Source organism: Martes martes (assembly GCF_963455335.1).
Source record: "Martes martes genome assembly, chromosome: 8".
Lineage (NCBI taxonomy): Eukaryota > Metazoa > Chordata > Mammalia > Carnivora > Mustelidae > Martes > Martes martes.
The window spans coordinates 80,868,504-80,889,137 of NC_137895.1; the positions used below are offsets into that span (position 1 = coordinate 80,868,504).

General features: G+C 39.1%; 1 protein-coding gene across 1 annotated transcript in view; it reads right to left on the reverse strand.

Annotated features, from left to right (window-relative positions):
- Window positions 1-11,506: 11,506 nt before the first annotated feature.
- DBX2 (developing brain homeobox 2) overlaps window positions 11,507-20,634 on the reverse strand; it is a gene marked incomplete at its 5' end in the record, with an annotated part of 36,061 nt that continues 26,933 nt past the window's right edge. The window contains one exon of the mRNA XM_080810150.1: window positions 11,507-16,245. Coding sequence (XP_080666276.1) covers window positions 15,916-16,245 — 330 coding nt within the window. The 3' untranslated portion in view covers window positions 11,507-15,915. The remainder of the gene's footprint in view (window positions 16,246-20,634) is intronic.

Below are 20,634 nucleotides of genomic sequence, written 5' to 3' on the forward strand. Positions count from 1 at the left end.
AAAAATTTTTCCCAGATGTCCTCTGCCATATCTACCCACTGCACCTATCCATACTTTGCCTTCCCACATTTACTACAGTGGGAGAAGAGCTTCCCTGTGCTTCTCTGTAGACCTAGTCCCTGCTCTTGTACCCTGGAGCCCAGCAGCTCTGGCCTTCTTCCTCAAGCCCTTTCTCTCTCTTTCATTCTGTGGGATCACTCCTATTAGCATTCCCATCAGCATGACCCCATCTGTCCTGTGGATACTACCTCTTCCGCTGCCCCCCTCTGCTAATAACTACCTACTGCCTCCCAACACCTTTCCCATGATATTCTCAATACTACCTGCTCTAGCCTGGCTTTCTCATTCATGTCTCCATGAAACTGCTCCTGCTGCTGTCTCTGTTGCTAAATCCAAAGGTGTCTCCTGAATTCTCGTCTTACTGTACTATTATCAGCGTCCATCCTGTTGATCGCTTTCTCTTTTTTTCATTAGCTTTTTAGGACACTCACCCTGTTGACATTCCTCCCACCTCAAAGCTTAGTGCTTCTCAGTCTCTTTCACTGGTTCCTCATTTCCTCTCAAATCATTTCCTCTCTTATCACTGGAGAGCCTCAGGGCTCTCTCCTCTCTTCCCATACTCACTCCCTTGGCAACCTCATCCAGTCTCTGTTTTTATTTTATTTTATTTTATTTTTTTAAGATTTTATTGTAAAACAGAGACCACAAGTAGGCAGAGAAGCAGGCAGAGAGAGGAAGAAGCAGGCTCCCTGCTGAGCAGAGAGCCTGATGAAGGGGCTCGATCCCAGGACTTTGGGGTCATGACCTGAGCTGAAGGCAGAGGCCTTAACACACTGAGCCACCCAGGTGCCCCCAGTCTCTGTGTTTAAATGCTATCTATAAATGGTAGCTGCACTTGTGCTGAGCACAGCATTATGCACGGAAAAGCTGAATCACTATGTTGTACACCTGAAACTAATGTACGTCAAATACTCAAATAAAAACATATAAAAATTAAAAATTTTAAAAAATTTAAATGCTGTCTATATACAAATGACTCCCAAATGTAGTTCTCTAGTCCAGGCTTCTGTCCTGAAATCTAAGTTTGTATATCTAATTACCTACTGAACATCTTCACCTAATGAGCTCACTGACATCACAAACTTAACATGTTTATTTTATTTTTTTTTTTAAGATTTTATTTATTTGACAGAGAGAGCACATAAGCAGAGGAAGAGGCAGAGGGAGAGGGAGAAGCAGGCTCCCCGCAAAGCTGGGGAAGCCGGATGTGGGACTCGATTCTAGGTCTCTGGGATCATGACCTGAGCCGAAGGCAGTGGCTTACCCAACTGAGCCACCCAGGTGCCCCACAAACTTAACATGTTTAAAACATAACTTATGATCCACCTCCCCTCAAAAAATAAAACAAAACAAAACCTAGACTCACCCAGAGACTTCCCTATCTCAATGAATGATGATTGCATCCCTCCATAAGCCCAGGCAAAAACCGTGGAGTCATCCTTATCCCTTTTGTCTCATACCACCTTTATTCTGCCAAGAAATGCACTGGCTCTATCTTTAAAATAAATCCAGAATTGGGGCACCTGGGTGGCTCAGTGGGTTAAGCCTCTGCCTTTGGCTTAGGTCATGATCTCAGGGTCCTGGGATTGAGCCCCGCATCGGGCTCTCTGCTCGGCAGAGAGCCTGCTTCCCCCTCCCTCTCTCTGCCTGCCTCTGCCTACTAGTGATTTCTGTCTATCAATAAATAAATAAAATCTTTAAAAAATTAAAAAAAATAATAAATCCAGAATTCAACCACTTCTCTCTACTCCCATGTTATTACCATGATCCAAGCCACCATTATCTCCTCCAACAGTTACACTAACCTCCTGGATTTCCTGTTTTCATCCTTCTCCTTGTAGTCTCTTCTCAACTGAGTAGCCACAGTGACCCCTATAAGTATAAATCATATCATGTCACTTCCCTGATCCCCCTCACTCAGAGTAACAGCCAAAGGTCTTATTATCTGACCTCATTTTTCACTATCCTTGGTTGTCTTCTCCCCTCTAGTCATACTGTCTCCTTGCTGTCCTTTGACCATACCACACGGGATCCCATTGACCAGCATCTCAATACTCTGTCTTCCCACTAGATCTTTGCAGTCTCCAGTCTTGCTGCCTGAAATGTTCTTTCCCTAGATACCTACATGACTTATGTCCTCAGCTTCTCCAGGTCTTTGCTCAAATGTCACCTTTGGTGAAGCCTTCCCTGATGCCTTTATTTGCAACTGCAAAATACACCCCTGGACCTCCTGTATTATTCCCCCTCCTTTATCGGATTTTTACATACTTTTTTTTTTTTTTAAGATTTTATTTATTTATTTGACAGACAGATCACAAGTAGGCAGAGAGGCAGGCAGAGAGAGAGGAGGAAGCAGGCTCCCCGCTGAGCAGAGAGCCTGACGAGGGACTCAATCCCAGGACCCTGGGATCGTGACCTGAGCCGAAGGCAGAGGCTTTAACCCACTGAGCCACCCAAGCGCCCCTACATACTTCTAACTTACATTCATTATTCATTACCTGTCTTTCTCTACTAGAATATAAGCTCTTAAGTGCAAGGATTCCTGTCCATTTCATTCACTGATATATTCCAGGCACCTCCTGGCACATTGTACATGCATAGTAGGTATTTGGTAAGTGAAGGAATGAATAAATGAAAAAAATGAACGAATGAATGAATGCATAGGATTTTGCAACCAATATCCTTGTCAAAACAAGTGGAATAATTACAAAATTTGAGCACGTACTATTCCCTAAACAAATCTAAACATATATTAAAATCACTCCCATGCATAGACTAGTGTGGAAACACACTTGCAATTATAAAAAAGAGGTATAGGGGCACCTGGGTGGCTCAGTCAGTTGAGCGTCTACCTTCAACTCAGGTCTTGATCCCAGGGTCGTGGGATCGAGCCCCGCATCGGGCTCCCTGCTCAGTGGGGAACCTGCTTCTCTCTCTCTTTCTGCCTGCCTCTCTGTCCACTTGTACTCTCTATCTCTCTGTCAAATAAATTAAAAATCTTTAAAAAAAATAAAAAGGAAGTATAGAGTCTCTCTGAAAGCAAAAAGAGGAAAGCCTCACTCAGAAATCTATGCTCAGACTCATATTAATGGAAGAAATAATACCTAGGATATTGTAAGGATATGTACAGCTGAGGTTGGGAAGTAGAGAGCAATGAGGATAGAGTGTTCTAGACAGAATAAAGAACATGAGCAAAGACTCCAAGGCAGTAGTGAGAGAATAAAGAGAAAGATGCACTGAAAAAAGCCTTGAGTGAGGAGATGGTGATGAATGATGAGGTCAGATTGAAAATTAAGTAGAAACCACTTCACAAAGATCCATGTGTGGCCTATGAAAGAATGTAAACTTTACCCTGAAAGCAATGGGATTTCTAGTTCCTTCATCTCTTCCTCACTAATGACCTTTCTTTCCATCCTATCAGCTACCCATCCCCATGGTTTTATCCTAGACCTCGTTGGCACAACCTCGTTGGCACTAGAAACTACATTACTTCTCAAATCTCAATTTCAGACGTTTCACTTTCCAACCACCAGATCACTTGTTTATGTGATCTAAAAATCTTCACCTTCACCAAGACCCCCGATACATTGATCCCATGACTTTCTCCCTGATAATCAGTCCCTGCCTTCCTTCCTCTAGCCTGGATTCCATGGTCCACCATCATAATCATGCTCTTTCTCAAGACTGTGCTCTTTCCAGGGTCTTTATGCTTTATACTACTCTTCTGGCAAAACTCTGACTATTAATCTGCTTTCCTCATTTACACATTGGCATTTTAAAATTGGTAGAGAAGAACCATATATGTAAACTTATTTGTTTCACTTGAAATTCATACTCTACACCACAAATTGGTACTCAAAAAAAAAAAAAAATGCAGAAATCTTCCTCTGTTTCTCTGATAGATTTTCTTCCTTACCTCCTCTCTCATTTACTCTTCCTTTTCCTCTGAACTCCCGTTACCTTTCCTCAGCCTTCACCTTCACTCTCAGTGGAGGACTGCCTTATGCTTCAGTAAGAAGCCAGAAAGGAAAGGACTCTTTTCTCCCTCCAGCTACAAGCAGAGTTGTCTCTGCACTGTTCTTGTCTAGGGGTCCAGTGGAGAAAATTCTCACTCCTCCTAAAGGAAGGAACCCAGCTCTTCATCCAAGGCCTCTGGCTGTCATCAAAATTAGCTCCTCTCTTCCTGTCCTACATCATCATCATTCCCTCTCCATTTAATCATTTCATTGTTATCCTAATATTCCCTAGTAACTCCAGCTTAAAAGAAAAAAGACCTCACTTCATTGTGTAAAACCCTCCAGTCTCCATGTTCTCTCTCCACTCCCCTACACAGCAAAACTGCTTCAAACTTTTGTATCCTCAATCCTGTCTGCTGTCTTAGACTTTTCATTCTCTTCAATCCCCCCAGCCTGGCTTTCACTTTCTGCCATTCCAGTTAATGTCACTATCATCCTCTCGGTTGTCAAATTCAAAGAACCTTTCTCTCCTTATCTCTGAGCAGGATTCCATGGTCCTCTCCCACTCTTTCTCTCTTTTTTATGGTCCCATGCAATAGTTTTAAGATTTTGATGATTCCCAAATTGATATCCCCAGGAATGGTGTCTCCTCTTAACCCTAAATACCCATAACCAGCTTTAACCAATGCCCAGTTGAATGACTCACTAGCTTAATGAGTCCAAACCTGAATGTCCAATCCAGACCTATTCCCCATACCTTCACCATCTTAGAAATGGCTTCACTGCTCATTTTATTGCTCAACCCACAAGACTCACAATCTTTGTGATCCTTCATTTCCCTTATCTATCACATTTAATCCATCAGAAAGCCCCACTGATTCTAGCTTCAAAACTTGTCTCAAATATGTCCATTTCTTTCTGTTTAAAAAACCAGCAGCTTTGTCCACTGTCATTTGTCTATTTCTCATCTAGTCTAATGAGCAGGCTTTTTCTTCCTTTCGTTCTTTCTTTATAATTTATACTTTCTTATTGACTTAGACAATTTACAGAATTTGAACTTAAGTTGTGTGAGCAATGGCCACATCTAACTTCCTCATCTCATATTCCCATACTCCAGTACAGAGCCTCACACAATGCATAATTGTTGAATGAATTAAATAAGGAACCAATAAAATAGTAAGAGGAGAGTGATATCATCAAATCCATATTTCAGGACTGTGGTTCTTCCCTGGGGACAATCCCCTTCCTCCCACCCTGGGGTATTTGGCAGGTCTGGAGATATTCTTTAGTGCCATGACAGAGATGAAGGAGGATTTGCTGTAAACGGGTAGAGGCCAGGTTGTTGATAAGCATTCCACAAGGCGCAAGACGGCCCTGCACAACAACCAGTTATTTGACCCAAAATCCCTATAGTGCCAAGGTTAAGAAATCCTGTTTTAGAGAGCTCAAGATAAAGTTTAAAGAATAGACTATTGCTAATTAGTATCTTCCTCCACTGGCAATAGGAAGACTCCTTAGGAGGTCATTCCAAGTAAGGGAGGATATCCTGGAATGGAATAAAGCATCTGTTATAAAGAGAAGTGAACACATGCCTAAGATGTATGGATATGAGAAATGTTTAGAGCTAACTGTATTTTGTGATTATACAGGGGGACAAGAGAGTCAGATAAACAGACAAAGATATCCAGGATTACTTGCAGGCTTCTGGTTTAGATATCTAGATACAAGCAGTGCGTTCACGGAGTCTGAAAATATAGGAACTTTAGCTTACTTGCAGAGGAAGATGCAATCAGTCTTGAATAAAACATGAAGTTAATAAATGGTTGTGGAACTCACAAGATGAGCCTAACAAATTCCATTGCTAAAGTAAACCCAAGATATAAATTCTCGGAGATAAATCAAGGCAAAGCTTATAAAGGTGAAAACAATATGGCATGAATAAATAGCATGAGGAGAGTTACTATAGATATTTCACAAAAGGGAAGAACATTATATAAAGTAAAAAGGAATAAAACTTCAAAAATTCAGTGATTAAAAACACCCAGAGAAAATAATAGATCACACAATAAAATGTGAACTGAACGTAAAACAAATAAAGATGATAAAAATATAAAATCTTTAAATTGAATATGTAATTTCTTTTTTACAAAAAGATTTTATGTATTTATGTGTGAGAGAGGGAGAGTAAGAGTGAGGCAGGGAGGAACAGAGGGAGAGGCAGAAGCAGATTCCCCGCTTAACAGGAAGCCTGAAGCAGGATTCAACCCCAGGACCCTGAGATCATGACCTGAGCCAAAGGCAGATGTCTAGCTGACTGAGGCCCAAAGTGCAATCTCTTTTAGCACAAGTGATCAGTGAGAGGTCCAATTTGTATTATTTGCCTGAAAGTAGTTTAGAGGTTTTATGATATATGGAGAAAAGAGAAGAGTATCCCATTTAAAACAATGGCATCAGGGCTTCTGATTTTATTTCTGACCTTAATGACCTGAAGTTATTCATTATAAAGAAGATTACTATATGTTTACAGGACCATGATATAAAAACAAACTTTTGACCAAGGGAAATTGGACTTTAAAGTCAAGGCTTAACTGTAAAAGACTAGGTTATCTTAAAATAAGGGTTGCGGTAGGCTGAAAAACACCATACCCCACACCTCCACCCCAAGATAGCAGGTCCTAAGCCCTGGCATCTGTAAATTTTACCTTATCTGGGAAAAGGGTTTTTGCAGATGTGATTCGGGGGTCTTGAGATAGAGAAACTACTCTAGATTGTCTGAGTGAGCCCTACATGTCATCACATGCAATCTGACAAAAGGGAGGCAGAGGGAGATCTGATACATACAGGTATAGAGTGGACAGACGGAAGAGGAGGCCAAATGAGTATGGACACAGACTGAAGCAATACAGCCACAGGCCAAAGAATGCCAGCAGCCCGCAAAAGCTAGAAGAGGGAAGGAAGGGATTCTCCCCTAGAACCTCCAGAAGAAGCCAGCCTTGCTGACACCTGGATTTCAGCCCCATAATATTGATCTTGGACTTCCTACTTCTGGAACTGTGAGAGAACACATTTCTGTTATTTTAAAGCCACCTAGTTTGCAGCAATCTGTTATTACAACAGCTACAGGAACTTAATACAAAAGTATCTCTTAAATGTTTATAATGTTAAAATACAGTTTCAATTGTATCAATACAGAATAAAATGCAATATAGATAATACTGTTATGAACCGGATTGTGTCATTCCAAAATTCATATGTTGAAGGTCAACCCCCTCTATGTGCTATATTTGGACATAGAGCCTTTAAAGAGGTCATTAAGGCTAAATGGGGTCATCAGGGTGGGGCCCTAATATAATAGAATGGTGACCTTATAAGAAGAGATTCCAGAGTCTTTTCTCTCTCTCTCTGCACACATACAGAGAAAAGACCATGTGAACACAGTGAGAAGATCATCTGCAAGCCAGGAAGTGGGGTCTCATCAGAACCAAACTTGCTGGTGCTGGTACCTTGATATCGGACTTCCAGGCTCCAGAACTATGAGAAAATAAATTTCTGCTGTTTAAGCCATCAAGTCTATGGTATTCTGTTATGACAGCATAATTTAAGTAATAAAAATATGCTTTCTACTTAGCCCTTATCAAAAAGCTATTTTGCATCATCATGTTACCAACTGCTTACATTTTCCTCCACAACTGGAGTTTCTGCTCAATGTTATACCACATAAGAAGAAAAAGGCTGGACTAGAGAAAACTACTGCATTTCATGCTGCTCCTGCCAAACTTTGGAAATGGCCATGTCTAGCCTAGGCTGACACAAGCCGGCTCTGCGTACCACCACCACACTTCCCTAGCTGCCCTCACTCATCCATTACTTCATTTAACAAGAGAGCTCTAGAAAAGACAAAATATATGGGAAAACTGGAAGGAAACTCACATATCATTTAATTTCAAATCAAACAAATACATTCATTATGGAATTACTGAATTCCAGGCTCCCCGCTAGCTATTAATGATGGAGAGGGGGGAATACAGACAGGTTTTCTGAACTTACAGAGCTTAAAGTCTATCTAGATTCATGAGGTTAGGAAGACAAAAGATGAACAGGTAATTAAAGGGTGGTGAGGGTGTTGGAAGAGGGAACACACAGTAGAGACTCCCCTAGGAATCCAGGGGAGACCTGAAGTCTGGGTGAGAGCAGGTAAGGAGAAATATCTGTCAGTTGGGAGCAGAGAAGGACAGCAGTCTGGGATTAACTTGTGCAATGGCTTGGGAGAGTTACAAGCATGTACGAAATTTAAGGAAATACGAGAAAATCCAATACATCTGGAATGTAGAACACAAGAAGGTAAGTGAAGAGAGATGAGACCCCAGAGGGGAACAGAAAACAGATCTCAAAGGACACTGTAAACTAGATGAGGGACGTTGGTCTTGGGCTTAGCTTGGGAAAGAACCACAGAAAGATTTTAATGGGAAGGATGGCATGATTAGATATGAATGTTAAAAGAATCAGTCACCTAGAGCCTGGAGTAGGAGTTGGAAGGAAGGTAGAAGGAATGACAAGAGGTCTGGGATGCTCATGGCCTGTGGGGCTGGACAGAGGGGCACAGACTGAAGACAGGTTTAGGAAAATGCATAGAGCAGCCTTGTCAGTCCATTCTATATGATGGGAGTGGGGAGCAAAGAGGCAAGCTGACTCCCACATTGCTGAATTCCTTGTCCTACTTTACCATTTATTGAAAGAAGAAAGTGCTGGTAAAGACTAGAGGTGAAAAAAATAAAAAAGCTCATTTGAATTTGAGATGCCTGGTGAGACAGCCAAATCAAGATGTGCATTTTCTGATTTTAAAAGTAATATGATTTAGACTTGATTATTTGGAAAAAGAACAAGGAAAAAAAATCAAACATCACCTTTAACCCCACTACCCAGAGACAGCTACAGTTCATATGTTTGTATAGTCTTGTCTCTAAACTTGTATACTCTCTTACACACACACACACACACACAAAATTAGGCTGTTTTTGCTTTTAACAATGAATCCTGGTCATTTTTATAGATAATCATTTTTTCTATAATATCAATTTCAATGACTGCATAGGATTTCATTATATAAATTTGCTAAAATTGATTTAACCAATTCTGTATTAAAATATAAAAATATATTATGACAGGGCTTTTCAGACAGTGAAACTACTTTATATGATACTATAGTGGTAGATACATGTCATCATACATTTGTCAAAACCCCTCGAGTATGCAACACCATGAGTGAATTCTAATATAAGCTATGGACTTCAGGTGATAATGATGTGTCAGTGTACGTCCTTCAGTTGTACAAAAGTACCACTTTGGTGAGAAATGTTGACAGGGGAGGCTATGCATATGTGAAGATGGGGGACATATGGGAAATCTCTCCCTTCTATTCAATTTTTCTGTGAACTTAAACTGCTCTAAAAAATAAAGTCAAATATATTTTGATGAGTACTTTTCTATATAAAATTGTTTGCACTTTCTATTTCCTAAAGATAAATTCCAGTAAGTAGCATTGTGTAGTCAAAGGTAGGCTCATTTAACAGCTTGTTTGTGTTACCAAATTGCCCTCTAGAAGTTTTTGATAACTTACACTCCTACCAAGAGAGTACACTAGGGTTGATTTTTGATCCCTGACTCAACACTGCCCATATTGTGTTTCACTCCACAACTCCATTTACCCCATCATCAAAATAGTGCTGTAAAAACATTATTGGATGTTTCTGTCAACAACATTCCTGTTTTCTTAACCACAATATAGTACCAAGTCATTCTGTCTTTTGATTACAACTAGCTGCATCTCTGAAAAAATGTATGCCATGCTAATTTGTCTTTATTTAAAATTTCAAAGAAATTCCCACATGGATCCCAGATGTTGACCATTTAATAGAAGAAGGTGTTTCCTCATTATACAAATATGGTATGTGTCCAAAATATTGGCATTGTTTAGTTTATGAATCACTTAAAATAATGATATCACAAAAAAACAATGGTTCACGTGTGAGTCATAAATTAAACAATGCCAATTTTTTGATGTACACCACATTTGTATAATAAGGAAGGAAACACCTTCTTGGATTAAATGGTCAACATCTGGAATCCATGTGAGGGCTTTAAAAAATTAGGGCTGCATTTTCTTAAATTGTAGTGTAGAAAGAAATCCAAAATGGAGGCAATTTTTGGAAAAATTTCCCTGCCTCAAATACTCCTGTAAGTAGTGCTTCGCTTAATTGGTACAAAACCTTAAGTCAAAGCAATATAAGTCAAATTTCGTTATAGGGAATGCCAAGGGAGTCTGAGTCTTCTGTTTTTGTTTTTCTGCATCTTTTGCTGTGATATTGTAGGGTATAGTCGTGGTGCATTGAATAGAGGCTTCCGGAAAGATATGTCCATATCCTAATTCCTGGAACCTGTGAATGTGACCTTCTTTGAAAAAGGACCTTCACAGATGCAGTTAAGGATCTTGAGATAGGATTATCCTGGACTTAGAGTCAGCTCAGAACCAATGACAGCAGTCATTGGTAGAGAAAGGCAGAGAAAAATTTGTGACACAGGTACATAGGAGAGGAGACCATATGAGTCATAGGTAGAGGTTGAAGTCACACAGCCCAACCCAAAGAACTCCCTAGAGCCACTAGAAGCCGGAAAGGGCAGCTCCTTAAAATCTTCTGAAGGACGATGGGCCTGCCAACATCTTGATTTTTGGATCTTTGGCCTCCACAACTGTGAGAGAAGAGATTTCTGTTGTCTTAAGCCATACGGTTTGTAGTAATCTATTATGGCTGCTCTAGGAAACTACAATGGAAATTCATCATAATAGGGTTAACTACACATTATGAATCAATTATAACACTTTATTTTATTCAGATTGATATACCCATTTTTTTTTTACTTCTGGTTAGTGTCAAACAGTTGATAATTCTGAATGCTTTGGGTTTAAATAACACTGAAGGCTACTTTTTAAACTCAGAATGTTCTGATCCCGAAAGTTTCTCCTCATAGTTTCAGTTAAGCAACTTTGAGAGAATGTCCACAGAGTTGTGGGAACTGTGGAATTCTGGACTAACTAGACAAAGCAGCCTTATCATCTCAGCCTTCAAAATGGTGACAGATGCCAGACACCAAATAGTTTGCTTGACTTCTACCCACATTGTGGGCAATAAAACATTGCTAAAATGAGATATCAGAGTGACTGTAACCACAATTAAAGAGAGGTAGAATATCTCCCTACATTAGTATCTTTCCTGCTGGCAAGGTATTGAAATACAAGTGTGTACACTCCCGTGGACCTTGGCTGGATGGATATGTTTTGACAAAGTTCAAGGTGGCTTTTTGGAAGAGGTTCTCCATTTGGCACAGGAGCTCCATGATCATTCTTTCCATGACCTGATATCCCCCAGCCCATCCCCTGGTCCACCTCAAGAAGTGAATTAGCAGTGGAAAATTATATAGCCATCATAAATAGTTTCAGCATTTATTAAATGGCATGGGGAAATGTTCTCTGTAAAAAGTTGAGTTAAAAAAAGCAGGATAGACTGTATACATGACATGACCAAATTTGTTTAGTCATACACACCTTTACATGCACATACATTCAAAGTGAAAGTTTTTCATAAAAGAGCTAAATTGGCTATCTCCAAATGCTGGAATTAACACACGAATTTTTGTTAGCTGTATTTTCAAGGGTACTTCTTCACAATGAGCATGTATAACTCTTACAACAAAAAATAACACTGTAATGGAACTCAACTAATGGCTGAAGATAAGAACCATCTTTGTGGGGCTTGTACAACATTCTTAAAGTAGTTACTTATTTTAGAGATGGATTATAAATGATATAAATTAATTATGCAAAATTTTCCCTATATATTCGAGAACACTTATCATCCTGGTTTCTCCATCACTTGTGTTATTTGCTTTTCCTTCCCTGTTCCCACCCACCACCTCAGATTGATCTGAGGCTGAGAAGGTAGAAATACAAAAGTAGAGGGTAGGATGCACTATCAATAAAAAAATAATGAATTCTTCCCTTAGGCTCTGACTCCCTTTGGGACCAATGTGGCCTGAATAGAGGAGAGATAGAAAACCAATAATGCCAGGTAGCTTGTATTTTTCTGAATAGTGGGACACTTAATAAACTTCACCCCACTCCCCCTCTCCCTGCCCCACCAACTGCACATGGAGAGATAGTGGTTTTAGAGGACCTTAGAAGTTTATTTTTTGCTCCAAATTTACCGGATCCAGTTACTGACACATGGAATGTATCAAAAGTTGTTTGGCAAAAAGACTAATCGTAAGTTTCTTGAGGGCAAGGACCATGTTCTTCCTCACATTTGTTTATACAGAGCCTAGGACTGTGCTTCACACCGAGTACCCAGTAAGTGTTGAAATCCAAAAAGAAAAAATATTTTTGTGGATTTCAGATGACTGCAGAGGCAGTGTCTAACAAGCTTATAAACACAGGGGAATGAGCTTTGCTGTATAAGAGGCCAGCAGAGCTTGAAGAAATCACTGGTCATTAGCAGTTAGGTCATGCAACATGCTGAGGAGTGCATAGCTTTAAAAAAAAAAAAAAAGAATCAGAATGCAGAATGAGAGGGGCCAGAAAGGACATGGGTGGCCTGAACGAGCATATTTAATTATGAAATTATATTTGAAAAGAGAAAAACATGTGTAATGATTCTCAAGGTGTAGAGTGGGAGGTGTGGGGGGTGAAGAGAACGTATGAGGTATATTGCACAAATCTGAGCACATACCCAAAACTGGTTGGAAGGTATGGAATGTTCACATGTATGGATTTATGAAGTTTGAGAATCATTGGAGCAAGCAGTTGGGTTCCCCATTCAACCCACTTCATCACTAAGAAAACAGAATTGCCTTTTCAACTTCAATGACCGTGGCCTTCACTTGTCTCCAGACCCAGCGACCATTCCTAACCCACTATATACTTCCAACCTTTTATGTTCAGATTTATAAAATATTTATCTTTGTGCAAGCTAGAGGATGGTGCTAACCATTTTTTTTTTCTTCTCACCTGCCTAAAATCCACGGGACGATGTCTTCTAAAAATTTTAAAATACCTTCACCTCCAGGCTTCTCTGGTTTGGGTGCTTACCAGAGCAGAATTTTCCTGGAGAGCAGACAACAAATACACGAATATGTGGCCACATGGAGAAAATGAATCTGCATCTAGAGAACAGAGGAAAATACATGTGTACATCTTTGAGGTGGAGGGAGGTGGAGTGGGCAGAGAGAGTTGGCAGACTACAAATTAAGAGAGAACTGTCCATTAGAATACCAAGCTCAGCAGTTCTCTCAAGTAATTCAGGTAAGTGAAGGCAAAGTGAAGGCACAGCAGGCTTATGTATGTGCACAAGTGTATGCGTCGCTGTGTGTGTCCTAAGTATCCCTAACATAGTCATCTAAAGTGTACTTTCCCGAGCCTTAAGGCATTCCAGAGTAGAAACCAATTAAAATATTTATTTGCATATTTGGACATCAGGCCAACCTTACAGAAAAAAAGCCTCTGCTGAGTCTCAGAGCTTGGGGTGAAAGTCTGGGGGAAGATCATTTGAGCACCAATTAGCCCACATAAAACCTGGCTTATCAGGTGCCGTGAAGCAGGATGCTCTCATTTAACTTCACGTTATTCTCAAGAAACATTAACCATAGATAAGCACTTCAAAATTTTTAGCAGTGAGTGATAAAAAAAAAAATAGTTTCATTTCACTGAAACACTCCTATGGGACTATTTTCTATAGAGGCTTCATAGTTGAAGGCTTTTGCAATTCTTTACTTTCCCCAAACTTCAAAGTTAATAGAGAAGAGAACACTAGAAAGAAAACCATTCCCCAAGTAAGAGATCATAAAGTACAATACGCTTCTGAATTTCTTTAATAAATCCTACTGCAATCCCCGAAACGTATGTCTTACAATGCGTCCCATAGCTGGTGAATACATTCTACGGTGGTATGCACACACCCCCCGAAGATGGTTGGTAGGATTTCAAGATTTGAAACTTGATGGCCAGGGTCCAAATCCCATTTATTAACCTCATGACATTGGGCCACCACCCTAACTCATAGCCTTACACCCTCACTTGGGAAAAAGCAATCCTGACAATAATAGCGCCTACCTCCTAGGGCTACTGTCATGAGGACCACCATGAATTAATTCACCCTAAAGGCTTAGCACGTTCTCTGGCGCATCCAATAAACGTAGGTGAGGTTAACATTCTACCAAGGGGAAAACAACAACAACAACAACGATACTACAAATCATTTTAAGATAGGCTTTAAATTTTAAATTGTTGTCAGCAGATCCCTGCTCCTCTTTCCCACAGAGACACTAGGACAAGCTTCTTCTGAGAGGACTTTTAAGTAAAAAGCATCTCGTGATAAAGACACAGGCTAGCATACCCCAATTCTAATCACGTTCAGACAAAATCATTTCCTGATGCTGACTAAAACCGTTGTCTTTTTAGATATTACCTTCTCTAAACCCTAAAGCTTCAAAGTCTATAACTAGGAATGTAAGCAAATTAGAAGCCACTCCCTTTACGCAGCTTTCTCACTAACAAAATTCCACGTTATGAACTTCTAATAACGTTTCTTGTCCACAGATTAATAATAACCTAGTTCAAAACCACATCATTTCCTTTTTCTGCCTCATTTCCTTCAAAGTGAAACATAATTTTTTCTTGGACCTTGAATAAAAATTTCTAGATTAACTAAGCAAATCGTTACCAGAAATGCAATTTTATAATACTACTATTTCAGGAACAACAAAACACACAAAACATCTGTGTGGTGCTTGTTAATACATAAAAATAACCTAATATATATAGTGTATACCACCTAAGTGGAAAATTGAGTCTATAACTAGAAGTGCAAACAGAAATCCACTACCAGTTCCATCAGTATTGTGTTTTGAAGTCCAGTTGGGAACATTTTAGGAACTGTGACATTTCTTTAAGTCTTGGCCAGAGGTCAAAAACGGCTTGGCACAGAGGTTTCATTTGCCCAACACAACATTTCGTAAATTATTAAACTCAAATATTTTTAGGTGGACCATGCCCCTTCTTTATTGATAGGCCCTTAAAGGCATTTCATTTTGCAAACCTTGATTAAGGCGTATCCTCACAGAGAAGAGATCAAAAGATAATCGTTAGTTAAATGGGTACCTCCCTCAATGATGTCCTGATGAAGTCCAGAGACTTGGAAAATTTAGGGTTCTAATAGTTTCATTCAGAAATTCTTCTAGTTTTCTTGTTGGATTACTTTTAAGTATATACTTTCAGTGTATATATCTAATAGTGGCTCATTCGCTTAGGGTAGCTGAGCTGAGTTGTTAAGTTTCACTTATAGCTGGACACTGAAAGAAACCAGAAAATAGGGAATTTAAAAAAAAAACCATGTTGGACCAAAATCCAAATATTACATTATTTTCAAAAAATTATTAACACCCAGTCAATAATTGTTTTTTCCTCATATAAAAGGACATGAATTTGCTTGGTATAATATTTAAAGAGGAACTAGTTCCTACTAATGTATTTCAATGAGTATTTATATATATACACACATAAAGACAAACACATATATACATACATACTCAGAGCAGGGACTGAGCTAACTGTAACTCTCATTCTTTTCAGTTCCTTTGTACTTTCTGGGAGATTGTATTCCACTTACACATTAAGCCTGAGTGTGGGAGCCCAACAAGAGAACACTGGAGAGGGTTTCCTAAAGCATTAGTTCATGCATCACTCCAAAGGTATTACGTTTTAGGCACTGATGAGGCACAAGCTAGCTGGCTTTAGAGTCCAAATGTTATTAGTTAAGCGTCCTTTTAAATTAACATAGAGGAAGGCTTCGATTCAGACCGCCCCAGCAAGTACACTCTTGTCTCCAGCTTCTTCGGAACACAAATATAAGGCACCCTGCAGTGACTTTGCTTCCGGGGGCACTGCCCCTGAACTCTCCTGGATGAGTCTTTCTGAAGGTTCTGGCGAATTCTCCCTCCATCTTGGACTCGAGTGCTGCTGGGAGACTTCCCAGAGCGAAGGACATGGAGAAGGGAACCCCACAGCAGACCGTGAGAGGGGATCCTCCGGAAGGCCTACTTCTTGGACACACCTGTTGGAAAGCACTTCCTTCTCTTTGGAATTCCGCCACTTCATTCTTCTGTTCTGAAACCAAATTTTCACCTATTGACAAAATAATTGGACAAAATGATCACTTACTCCACGTTACTTCACTTCAGAATTGCAAATTGTAATGCTTTCTATGAGATAACCTTATTGTGAGAGCCAGCCTAGTAATGTCCTTATGGCTTCTTGCTGGGCTCCTTCAAAAATATCTGGACAATTACTTTTGTATAATTTCCCCAGACTGATGAAAAAAAACGACACGATAAATGGGTTACATCCTGCAAGTCTGACATCTTTGAAAACCGATTTCACCCTCGACAATTTAAAACATCACTTAATCCATGCTAAATTATTTATACAAAGGAAAGGCTATCGGTTAATAATAGTGTTTACTTTATGACAGGTGTGTCAGGCCATGCATGCTGTGTGGATTACATAATTTGATCCTTGCGATGACTCAACAAGTCCTCATCTCACGTGTATGAAAATTGAGGTTCAGAGTGATAAATCAGTTCAAGGTCACACAGCTAGTAAAATGGAAGCACTTAAAATAGAATCCATGACTGTCCCACCCCAGTGCCCAGGCTCTTATAACATTCAGATTTCATTAGGAACTTCTGGGAAGCTAAACATTTTATAATGCTTTGATAAATTCCAGGATTCGTACAGTTTCCAAGTCTGATTACTCCTAGGATTTATCAAACTTGAAGAATTAGGCTCAATAAATAACAATCAGTCGTAATTAACCCGAAAGGGCTTCTGATGGGGTTTTCTATTTGAGCCATACTTCTACCCCACCCCACTGGAGTCTGTCTTTACTACTAACTCTCCCTTATATCTACTGTGTAGTCAACCAGGCCTGATCAGAAAACTCCACAATTGGTTTCTTGATATTTTAAAAGCCAATCACATGGTTTTCCTGAGCATTACACTGCATCTTTATGGAACAATTTAGTGGATTTCTATTTTTAAAACAAAAGACCAGAAAGTTTTTACCCTAAAAAATAATTACAAAGTGTTACCAATGAAATGTTTCTCCCAATGAAGGAAACATCTCTATCTGAGATGATCTTTCCAGACTGGCAAAACAATTTCTTCATTCTTTCAACTTGACTGGCAATTTCAAAACGGCTGCAAAGAACCTGACCCCAGGCGAGTGAGTCCGAAAGACTGCCATCTCAGTTACAATCCTGTGGTTAAGACTTTTCATAAGAAAACAGTACTAATGTGTACATACCAGAGCATTTGGTTCTATTCATGAACTCATTTATTATTTGCAGTGGGCATTTACTCCTAGAAAGCCTGCCAAGTATTTCTAGTGGGTTTTCACTAAGACATTTTATTTGTGCCCATTGGTGATTCTTGTCCTTCTCATCACATTCATCATTTTCTTCTTTCCTTAGCTTTCCTGTAGATCTAGAATTTTTTCTGAGTGATATCTCAATGAAAAAAAACAATCATGAAGAAAGTTTCTTCACAATCAATAGTATTGAAACAAATGTACATATTTGGGGGAAACCATAAATTTAAAAGTTCTACCTCTCAACAAATACAAAAACAAATTCCAAATGGATTAAACAGCTAAACACAAAAACAAAACTATAAAAGTTCTAGAAAAAGCTATATGAGATTGTCATTACAGTCTTGGAGAAATGAATGTTTTTTTTTAAGCATTGACATAAAACACTAAGACCACAAAAGAAAAAATAGAGCTGACAACATAAAAATGAGAAATTTCTGGGTAAATAAAGACACCACAAACATACGAAACATAGCCACAAACTACCTAAAAGAATTAAAAGCAGAGACTTGAAGAGATATTTGTATACCCATTTTCATAGCATTATTCACAACAGCCGAAAGGTAGAAGCAACAAAAGTGTCCACTCATGGCTGAGTGCATAAACCAAATATGGTATATACATAAAATGGAATATTATTCAGCAGTAAAAAGGAAGGCGACTCTGACACATGTCACCACATGGATGAACCTTGAAGATATTATGCTAGGTGAAATAAATCAATCACAAAAGGCCAAATACAAGTGATTCCACTCATCTGAGGTACCTAGAACAGTCAAATCACAGAGACACGAGGTGGTGGTTGTTAGGGCCTGGGGGGAGGAGGAATGGGGAGTCACTGTCCAATGGATACAGGGTTTCAGTTTTACAAGATGAAAGAAGTTCTGGAGATGGATGGTAGCCATGATTGCTCAACAATGTGAATGTACTTACCGCTACCAAATTTTACCCTTAAAAAAGGTTTAAATGGTAAATTTTATGTTACATCTATTTTACCACAATTAAAAAAAAAACAAACCCTTCAAACTTGAAGAGTTTGCAATGGTTGTAACAGGAGAATGTTACTAACCACAATATTCCAAACATTTTGATAATGGCTAAAATAATTGCTACAAATAATATGAATAATAGCCAAAAGTTGGGAGCAATCCAAACACCCACCATCAGAGAGGAGAAACTGGGGTATATTACACAGCAATGAGCACAAAAGAGCAACTGCTATATCCAGTCGCATGAATGAATCTCACAGACATAATGTTAAGGAAAAGAAGCCATGTATACCAAAGAACTTGTACTGAGCGATTCTACTTATACAAACAATACACACAGGCAAAACTGATCTATGTGGTTAGAAGTCAGAAGAGTAGGTGGTCTTGGAAGGAGAGGGCAGTCACTGGGAGGGAGTGTTACGCAGGGGGCTACTGGCCCCAGCAAGAAGGTTCTACTGCTTGATCTGTGTGTTGGTTATACAAGTGATTTGTAGTCTCCTTCAGAAAGTCAAGATATATGTAAAATAGGATCCCGTTTTTATTTAAAAACATATATGCACAACTCTGGGTCTCAATTCTAGGTCCCTATTATAAAGTAGGAATAATCAAAGTGGCTACCTCCCAGGGTCATTGTGAGGATAAATGACATCAAATGTAAGGACACATGGTAGGCACGGTGCAAATGCTTGTGTTACTTTGTGTTTGTGCATATACAACACACATATACATTTACTTTAAAGATAATACATGGTACATCAAATAAATTCAAACAAGAGCCATTTATAAATGACAGTAATAACTAAGGAGTTGGGTTGCAAGGGGAGAAGATGAATTTTCATTTTTAATTTTGCCAATTTCTCCTTTGTTTGAATTTACCATAATAAATACCATGCATTAATTATATAATTAGATGTCTATGCAAATAAGAAAATGTGAAATTGCTTCCGAGATGTTTACCAAATTTAATAACATGGAAAGTATTCATTCCTCAAGGCACTTGAATTTTAAAAACAATACAATCAACTATGTAAAACTAGCACCTGTGAATATGAACAGGAAGATAAGATACAAAATAGGAAAATAGTTTGTTTTCTTGGAATGAACAGATTATGGTTCCCCTCATAAATGTTCTCCAGTACACTGGCTGCATGCTCATTCCAATAATCTATTTTTAGGAAGTTCAAAGACATTCACACTGCCTCAGCACTATAAAATCAAACCTAGCCACCTTTTTTCTTTCTTTTTTTTCCTGTTAGTATCCTAAAATTTTTACTTTTGTTTTTGTTGCTGGTGGTGGGAGTTTTTTTGTTGTTGTTTGTTTGTTTGTTTTTAATTTTTATTGTGTTGTGTTAGTCACCATACACTGGGTATTATATGTAAACAATAAATCCTGGAACACTACATCAAAAACTTATGATGTATTGTATGGTGACCTTTCTCTTTTAACATCTACTTCAAGTTCTGACTCAACGAAGGGCCTCCTGCAAACTCCCAAAACCTCACATTTTCTTAACTCTAACTCGGAGGGGTTTTTTTGTTTGTTGTTTGTTTGTTTTTAATCCATACCAGTGAGATGAAGACCAGTCCTACTGAGCTTCTGTGCCTCCTAGTCAGGCCCAACAATTCCTCTAAGGATGAGACACTTCCTTCACTAGACTCCCCAGGAGTATAAGGACCAGCCATAGAGATTAACATTAATTAACATTAATCTCTGGAGAGATACATAACTTTGAGGACCCCTTTATTTGGCAGCATATCTAACCTACCAGGCAATGTCTCCTATGCCATTGTCTTGAGCTTCTGCTTCATTTCCCCAGTTGCTCATACAAATTCCTGGGTGCACAGAGTGTATCTTAATCAGTACTTAATCAATACTCCCTCTTACTGCCTACTGCACAGTGTCTTGCACACAACAGACCATCAAGATATAGCTACGGATTTATCTATCATAAATGCAAAATTGCTCTGCGACTTAGATAGAACTCCGATATTTGTCCCTGTTTTTTATGTGAGAAACTGAGGCATAGAGCAGTCAGTTAAGGTTAGGGACTCCTTAGTATCACACAATGAGGAAAGCACAGGCTGGCTGATGTAGGCCAATTACCCTCTACTACTCTACGAACTGCTTCCTACAACTAGAAAAAGCTGGGGGGGTGG